We start from the raw sequence: 9,448 nt of genomic DNA on the forward strand, positions 1-9,448 counted from the left end.
CCCCTGAACATGCTGTGATGTAGGTCACGTGACTGCTTACAGAGCAGCTGTGCATGTTTCTATTGTACGGCAATGGATGGGGAAGGAATATACTGTAGCTGATTAGCATGCAGGCCAGTCAATATTTATTTAAAAAGTGATCACATATGTATGATTTGTTTAGGTAACCTGTATAAAAGTGCTGACACGTTGGTCTGCCTGGTTAAAAAGCACCAGAGCTGCATTCTTGAATGATCCAGCTTGATTTTACTCCTGTGAGAAGTAAAAATGGTAGGAAATGAAGTACAAAATACAATACCTCTATTTTTCACCCCTGGAAACAGCAAAAATATGGTGTCCTAAATCTTTAAAAATATTTTTTTAGCTATATAACAAATTTGCAAAACATAACAGCTGATTAAAGACTTCAACACATATATATCCACGGACGTATCAAAAGAGATTTGGTTAGCAGAATATTTGAAGCTGTAAATGTATATTGGATTTGGGACTAATATTTTAACATAGTGAAACACCTACATCCATACAATGATTGTAACAACTTTATAAATTTATCATTCTGAATGACCAGATCTTTTTATATTATTATTCCTAGTCTACTAGCAAAGCAGGAAGTGAACACATAATGGGACAAATGTGAAATTCCATTACATTATATGTATCATTTTAATTATGCATTAGATAATAAAATGTTTCAAATAATATAAAATTGAATTCTATATAACATATATAACACTGGAAGGAAAAGGAAAATTTCATATCTAGATAAAAACCTTGAGATCTAATGTGTGAAGTCCACTTTTTAGCTCACACTGTCATACAAAACATTGAAACCAGGAAAAGGTATCCCACAGACTTCTCTAGCATATAGGTATACACAGATGGCAGGAGCTACCACACCACCTTCTGTGCAACCATCTCCATCCCAGACACTGGAATGTCGGAGGACAAAAAAAGAGGTGGGGAGCAAACCTCTCTTCTTTCTGGCTGATCCTGGACTGGAGCCAGCCAGCCTGGGCCATGTGCCCAGCAACAGTTCTGGGGAAAAAACCCTGGACTTTAGGATCTGTGAATGTTCTTATGACCTAAAAGTCATTTATTTTCAGTTAGACAATTAAAAAGAAAACTAAAGTAAATTTACTGATTTTGAAAATACTGTGCATATAAGATATTTTTACTCTGCTAATTGATATCGCCCATCTCTCTTTGGCCAGGGTGATCACCTGAGCCCATTTCCACAATTTGAAAGTAAAAGAAAAGCAGATTATACCACTTTCAGAATAGGCTTTTTGTTCAAGCCTGAGTGTAAGAGGTAAGCAGGTATGGAATATATTACTCCAATTCTGAAATACAAAATAAGTAATAGTAAAATGTCTTCTTCCATTGCCCAGGATGCATCATTTCAATTTGGTGTCAAAAAATTCAAATAGAAATATCAGGAAAAAAAATCATAATACTTGGAAGTACCAACAGTACTTCTAAAAAAAACCCTAATCATGCCCCATCCAAATCCATTAGTAAACTAACCAGCATCCATTCGTCAAATCAATAATAAATTACACATTTGGTTAATTTACGTGTTCAGTTAAAAATCAGAGGCATTTACAAAATATAGTACAATTAAACATTAAAAATTATTGTGAATATTTAAAAAAATCTTCTGTTAACTTTTAAAGGAGGCAGTGACTTGGTGCTTGTCAACTGGGGGCCTTGTATCCTAAAAAATGAGTTTGTAATGGCAAGGTTAAAAGCTGTCTATATCCTTTATGTCATGACGAATAATTGCAAAATACACATTTGCCTGTTGCCTGACAGATTAAGATGATGTGCATTGTTTGGAAGCTGGATAAAATGCATGGAACACATTATCTTTTTATAAATGAGCAGTAATAATATTTGAATGAAAACAATAATATTCCAAGACTGTATACCTATTACAAGATAATAGAAACAACTATAAAGACTTCTAACTTGTCTTAAGTAAAGCCTGATTTGGTGACAATTTGATGACGATAAATGTTGGTAACTTTTTTTAAGGAAGTACAGATAATTTCAACTGAAATTTCAGTAGGTTAAATTTATCCCTGATCCAAAAATGCATTAAGCCCAAAGCAGGTCCAATCTGAGCAGGTCCAAAGCAGGTCAGATTTATGTTTGTCAGTTCAGAACTTCTACAGATGACAGTAAGAAGTTATAAATGTTTTAGGTTTAGCATTCTATTTTTCTAAAGCTTTGTTGGAGATGTTCAAATTAAAATACTATTGTTATTCTTTTTCTATAAAATAGTATTAGATACTATGGCTAGGGACAAATATTCAAAAATCCTGAGTCGAAATTGACTCAATCTTTGCAGGTTAGTCTAACCTTCCTAGATTGAACTGGCTTGAAACTCCACAGACATTCTCTCTGGACTGAAGAAATGCAGGCACATGCCCACAGTGGCTCAGGCTAGAAGTCGGAGAGCACTAGAGAAGCCCTTCCTTCTTTTCCACAATGCTGAGCTGAGGGGTAAAGGGGGGGCATAGTCAAGCCCCTGCAGGACCTCTGATTAGGGAGAGGTTTAAACCCCCACCCTGGCCTGCACAGTCCCAGGCTTTTCCCCACTCGCTGCTCAAATTCATTTTAAATGTGTTAATTGAATTTCATCCTTACTTCAGGGGAAGTGTCAAAATATTAAAAAAATAATATGGCTAGGACAAAGGATCAATTTCTTATGTATATAAAATAGGGTAAATACACATATTAGGTTGCGTAAGTGTCAGTATAGAAGCCAGGAGAAATTACTAATTTCAACACACAAACACTAAAGGCTTAGACTACTTTTATGAAATTCTAACTGGCTCCACTATTTCCAAATTTTCACTTTGACACATATGTAATTTACTTGCTAGTAGTCCAATTCTGTGAAACAATGAATGCCTTCAATTACAGGCCACAAGAATATATATTTTATCCTATATTCTGAAAGAACATAAATTGATATCAAAACCCAGAACAACCAAAAATATTTTCAATTCCTACCTCCTTGCCTTCCTCCAGCTCTGACTCACTGCTGAACTCTTCTGTATTTAACTGGTCAAAATCAGATTCTCCAACAGCAATTGGTACTGTAACAGTAAGGCTTGGATTGTTTATGAATGATGCATAATCAGTGCCAAGCACAACACTAGTGGTTCCATTTTCATTTTTGCGATATTGCAAGTCTTTCTTTATTTCAGCTACAGTATGGTTTGAAATACAACCATCTTTCTGATCCGTTAGCTGATCAATGGATCTTACTTCACCTGGATCTTTCTGTTTTCTGAAAAGAGTTTTTTGGATGCATTCATACACTTCTCTTTTCACATAATCTATTCCCATCTGAATCCTTGTCATGGCAATCTGGAGATTGTTCATTTCATTATCATCATCTGGAGCAGCAAGGTTGTCTGAGCTAAATGAGCTCAGCAGCAAGGCCAGAAAAAGGTTGAGTACCTAAAAATGAAGAGACAGAGCTAGGATTTTTTTTCGGCTCTCTTCCTCGCTTTTTTCAGGTCAGCCATGAAAATAAAAAATTACTTGTATAGTTTTATCATATATGCTTTATTAATGTTGACCAGGATGGAATGTGTTCTTGAAAATTTTAAAATGGAGCTGTACATTTAAATTTACTGGCAGAACCTGATAACGTCACGTTGGACTAATATGCAAGTAAGAAGAAAGGAGTTAAGAAAATATATTCTGTCTTCAACTGTTGGAGAAATAGATCAAAGCCACTTGGCTCCTCTGGTCCACTGGAACTACAATGAAACAGAGATTTCTCAGAAGTTGGCCCAAAAACTGTGAAATGAACACTCATTGAAAACCTACCACTTCCTGTTTTGTACAAAAATTGTGTTTTGACAGTGCCTGCCTTAGCAAACATTCATCACCACATGCATGAATATAACTAAAAATAATTTAAAAAACTCATTTCATTCCAAATGCCAATGTCCCCAAGCAGAAAATGAAATTAAAAATACATGATGGATATTATTAGTTGCATTGTTAACACATTACTGAAAAGCACTCAAATACTTAGGAAAGTGCATGGCAAAAGAACCTACAGAGAACAGAACAGGCAACAATAGATAATGCACACTTCTGACCCAATGTAAATAAGGACTGTTGAATCATACAAAGATCTTTCCAAAATAAACTGAAACCTTAAAAGCTATTATTATTATTATTATTACATTTATCTCCAAATGAATTCTTGAAATGTTCTGGTTACATACCACTAGGTTTCCAATCACCATGACCATCATGAAAACAATAAGGCACATAGCTTGGCCTGCAACCTCCATACAGTCCCACATGGTTTCTATCCATTCTCCACACAGCACTCGGAATACAATCAGGAAAGAATGGTAGAAGTCATGCATGTGCCAGCGTGGAAGTACACAGTCGTTAGAGATCTTGCAGACACATTCCATGTAGCTTTTACCGAACAGCTGCATGCCAACCACAGCAAAAATGAAGACAATGATGGCCAGCACCAAGGTCAAATTTCCAAGAGCCCCCACTGAGTTACCAATAATCTTTATGAGCATATTTAGTGTTGGCCAAGATTTTGCCAATTTGAAAACTCGCAGCTGAAAAGCAAGAGTAAAGAGACCATATCAGTAATTACAACAAAACTGTTGAAATACTCTCAGAACCATATTCTATGAATTGATTACAGGAAGGCAGGCAGGCAGGTTCTGACTTGAATTTTTTCTGGCTTCTATTAATTTTAAATCAATAGCACCACTGATACCACAGCACCACTGATGGATACTCCTCCAATTTCTAATTTTCATCAACAATTAAGTCTCTCAGAATTTTGCAACATTCTACTGATCAGCAACAGAAAAAATTATACTACAGACTGTCATTGTTCAGTCTTCTGAAGTACCTGAAAAGTCAGGTCATCTATCCACTACTCTATCTTCACATTATTGGAGTATTAAAACTTGATGTAATGTTATAATACTGAATACTGATCATAATGCAGACTCTTTAGAAATATGTAGGGAAGGGAGTGGATAAGAAATAGCACATATCAAACTATCAGGCTTCTGTTGAAGATCAGTTTCCTTAAAACAGTCCAAATAAGAAAAATTGATTAGAAAGGACCTCTGTGGCCCTAAATCTGGACTTAAAAGCCAGTTTTTTAAAAAATTACAAATATTTGAGATTTTTTGGGGGGGATGGGGGGGGACAACTTCATTGGAGACTTTTCTAACATCTGATCTAGAAGAAAGAAAAGTATTTTATGAAACATTTTTATTTCCAGATACTGAAGATCATGACAATTTAAGAGAAAAGGGAGCCCTTGGTTAGTTATGTCTCAGCTACTTAACTGCTATTTGAAAATGAAATACTTCTTCCTTGGCATAACACGTTGTTCACTATCACTGGTTAAAAAAAAATTGATTTCACATATGTTCCTTAATGCTAACTTTTGTTAATTTTTGTCATGGGAAGCAACAAGAAAACCCAGTCTTGTCAAAGAAACCGAGTCTTTGAAGAGTTCTATTATTCTGATATAAGCAACACAACATAAAAATAAATAAAGATGGTAATTTCTCTCTTTAACCTTTCTTAATATGTCTTTGCCCAACACATGCTTGCTGAAATTAATTACAAAAGAATAAGATCATTATGCAGTCATGCTAACATGAATTACACTGTAATTAACATCACTTCTGGCTGAATCACTGTTTAGCTGTTTGTAAACCATAATACTGCATAAACTGTTTTGTGGTAATGATGTAAATAACTTTTGGATGACCTATTTCTACTGAGAGGCATCATCCATCATCTAAGACAAATTACATGTGAAATGAAATGGCTAAGAAACTGAACTCCTGTAAATACACACATTTTGAATTACAGGCACAGTGTACTAATACCTGTATATTTAGTTTACATTGTTTATTATTATATTTACCAATCTGAATGATCGAAGAACAGATAATCCATCCACGTTTGCTAAAAAAAGTTCCACCAAACTAAGAGTAACAATGATGCTATCAAAAATATTCCAGCCTACTTGGAAATAATAATAAGGATCCATGGCAATTATCTTGAGAACCATTTCTGCTGTGAAGATCCCAGTAAAAACCTGAATGGAGAATATAATTTAGTATTTTTATACAACTGCAAAACAGTAGATCAAATCAGTAGACAAAGAATAAATTAAGTGATAAACAATAACTTTATTGTAGCAAAATGTAACTACACTTGAATTGCTACAGAAGTATGCAGACATATCTGTTATATCAGTATCACCTGATAACAATTAAACTGTTTTTCTATTCCCCTAGAGGAGTAGAAAATTGTAGTGGCAGGAATCTGGGGAATCACTCTTTCTTAGGTGTAACAACTGCAAGATAAAGTTACTCTTCTTTTCATGACTGAATACATGGACTCCATTTCTGGTGATTAATCAAATAGCTATTTGCCTGCAATCAAGTTCAAGAATTCTTGCTTTATTATTACCAACCAAAGCTGGCATGCAGTTTAGAACCCTGTACATTAGTGAGTAGTAAATGTATGTATTGAATTCCATGGAGCTACTAGAATTGTAGTTCATTTATAGGAACAGCAAGGCAGTAAAGGCTGCCTACACCATAATGAGATGAAATCTGTGATTAAGAGCTACCTGAATCAAATTCTTGTGCAGGTCAAAATCCATTTTAATAACCTCCATAACAATGTATGTTACTCCCCAGTCAACAAAGGCCAAATAACCTGGGTGTGTTCCTGAATGATTTCATTTTGTCTAGGTAAAATGTGATTATAAGGAGTTTGTGAAACTTCACCTTGACTAGATTCAATTGTAAGAAAGAAAACAGTCATGTGCATGGACTGGTTTATATAAAAATCTCAGATAACAGTAGATGGGAACTTTGGGTGAGGTCTAAGAATAACTGGGTGTGTCTATACAAGATATTTACTGTGGAGTTGCCTAATTCACTCTGCAGTAAACATCTTAGCATCTACATGTGCAGTGCTATTAGGATAAAGAAAACTAATTACTCTGCCGTAGGTTAGTACTTGTAAATTCTAACTAGTACTATTTATTAAATGCTGCTGGCTCTAGCCCACATTGAAGCACCCTTGTGCTCCAGCCAACTGCCCTGGAACACACTGAGCTGGATCAGAGAAGCCCTGCGCTGGCAGGCTGAAACCTCTCAAGCCTCTGCCAGGAGGGGCTGCTCCAACCTGGCTCAATGTGCTGCAGTCCCAGGCGCATGTGTAAATGTGGTGCGCAGGAGCAATAAACACTAGCATGATATGATGTGCTGGAGTTCATTGCTTTGCATTAATTACACGTGTAGGCATGCCCACCTTGTACTTCTACAAATTCTGGGTCCTGGCATAAGGGCCTTAATTTTCGCTAAACTTCTAGTTAATATAATGGCCTTCAAAAGTGGAGTCTTCATCAACATGTGGTATGGGGTGCAGCTTGCTGAGGGATCAAAGTGACAACCCTTTAACAGTAATAGTAGTATATATAAATATGAGGAATGAGAGGAATTATTGTATTGAGAGAGAAATATGCACAAGGTGTTTCAAGATTTGTGCCACTGTACAGCCAAAGCATGACCTGAGATAGGAAGGTGACAAGCAGCTATTGTTACCGGATGGACTTTTACTATATTGATGGAAAACCCAATTTGCTGACAAGTTGGCAAATTGTCCAGTATCATTGAGACTGGTGCTTTTGGTGTAGAAAGCTAGTTTTGAAATTCTCAGTGAGTTTTGTAAGTCTCTGGCAGAGGCTATTCTGCTTTGGATCAGAATATTCTGAAACTCAGCTGAGCTGCTCTCTTCAGGGGTCTTGTTGATAAGTACCATCAGATCTAAGTACTGGAAGTACATGAGATGTGTTGCAGGATGTTCACGATCCTGTACCTTGTGTCATTTTCCTGATGACTGTAGTTATGAGGATTCCAGGAAAAGGAGCATGCCTAGTGTCATGTATCCATCGGGGTGCCTGTCCCCTTTAATAGTAATAATTTAGTACTATAAGCCCTAGAAGCTTGGTTGCCTCCACTATCTCCAGCCATTTCCATCTGTTGTGTGCCTTCATCCTCCAGTAGCCCACCATTAATTTATGTAGGTCTGACACTACATCATCTAGCCATCTTCACATCTTGATCATCCACACAGCTTTTGGAACAGACTATCTAAAATTTGTGGTATGTTCTAAACAGCCTTACCTTTGGGCCCGATCAGTACCATATCAAGGAAGGGGTGAGCATGGTGACTGCCCTGGCTGATGAAGCAAAAGGGCACCAACAGGTAAGTTGCAGTTGATATTTTATTATAAATATTTTTTACAGTTTTGGCTGATGTGGCCAATAATGTCATTGATAAAATGTCACATGCATGCATGCAGCCGCAGCATGCATGTGGCCAGCTCGGAAGCCTGGAGAGCAGCGTCCAGACGGTGAGTCTGTTGGGGGGCGGGGGAAGGAGTGTGGGGGAGCAGATTGAGCCCTCCTGGTGAAAGAGGAGAGGGGCTGGGACTGGGGCAGGTGCTGCGCAGCCAGGGAAACACTTGAGATGGAGCCACAAGAGGTTCATTCAGAGGGATATGTGGAGGGAGGGCCAGCTCCTGCCACTGCATGCACTCCCAGGCAAGCATGGGGAGGTGGGGTATGTGCCCCCCCCCAATCTGTGTGCAGGGCAAGAGCAGGCTAGCTGCTGCAGGCTTGCCTCAGATGCCAAATTTCCTGGCTATGTTACTGGGTATGATACACCTACTCATTTGCAAAATATATTATGTAGAAACAAGTCTTTGACACATTATTTAGCATTGCTGGAAAATTTCTTGCTAAAGTGATTGATCAAGGTGGTTTGCCATCCAGGGATATGCAGAGCTGCTATTCATTCCCAAAGGTAGTTTTATGATACAGTGAACAGGATCTTTCTCTCACCCATCTTGTTTATTTACATGATTGTCAGTCAGTATTTGAACAGTTTATCCTTGAAGGAGAGGAAGGATAGGTGTGCAGGCCAAATAGGGGGTTCTAATCTCTATGGTGCTTATGGGCAAATAAGTCTCCTGAAGAGACTTCAGTCCCTACCATGTAGGTAAATGTTAATTTCCTGTGCAGACAAGTTTCATAGTTTCTAAGGTCGGAAGGGACCTGAGCAGATCATCAAGCCCGACCCCTTGCCATGGCAGGAAAGAGTACTGGGGTCAAACGACCCCAGCAAGGTGTTCATCTAGCCTCTTCTTAAAGACCCCCAGGGAAGGAGCTAGCACCACTTCTCTTGGAGGTTGGTTCCAGATCTGAGCCGCCCTGACCATGAAGTAGCACCTCCTGATATCTAGCCTAAATCTACCCTCTGCCAGCTTGTGACCGTTATTCCTGGTCACTCCTGGCAGTGCTCGGGGGAACAGGGACTTCCCCAGTGCCTGCTGGTCCCC

The 9,448-nt window shown here is 37.9% G+C and overlaps 1 protein-coding gene across 3 annotated transcripts in view; it reads right to left on the bottom strand.

Moving 5' to 3' along the window:
- Positions 1–9,448, bottom strand: part of LOC109301518 (sodium channel protein type 2 subunit alpha-like) — a 302,173-nt gene that overhangs the window by 78,757 nt on the left and 213,968 nt on the right. For all 3 annotated transcript variants that reach the window (XM_019522731.1, XM_019522729.1, XM_019522730.1), the window contains exons 15-17: positions 5,954–6,127; positions 4,257–4,613; positions 3,022–3,474 (exon numbers count right to left, since the gene is read on the bottom strand). In XM_019522731.1, the coding sequence (XP_019378276.1) occupies positions 3,022–3,474; positions 4,257–4,613; positions 5,954–6,127 (984 nt within the window). The remainder of the gene's footprint in view (positions 1–3,021; positions 3,475–4,256; positions 4,614–5,953; positions 6,128–9,448) is intronic.

This window comes from Gavialis gangeticus, unplaced genomic scaffold, assembly GCF_001723915.1.
Source record: "Gavialis gangeticus isolate Ggan-Ray unplaced genomic scaffold, GavGan_comp1, whole genome shotgun sequence".
Lineage (NCBI taxonomy): Eukaryota > Metazoa > Chordata > Crocodylia > Gavialidae > Gavialis > Gavialis gangeticus.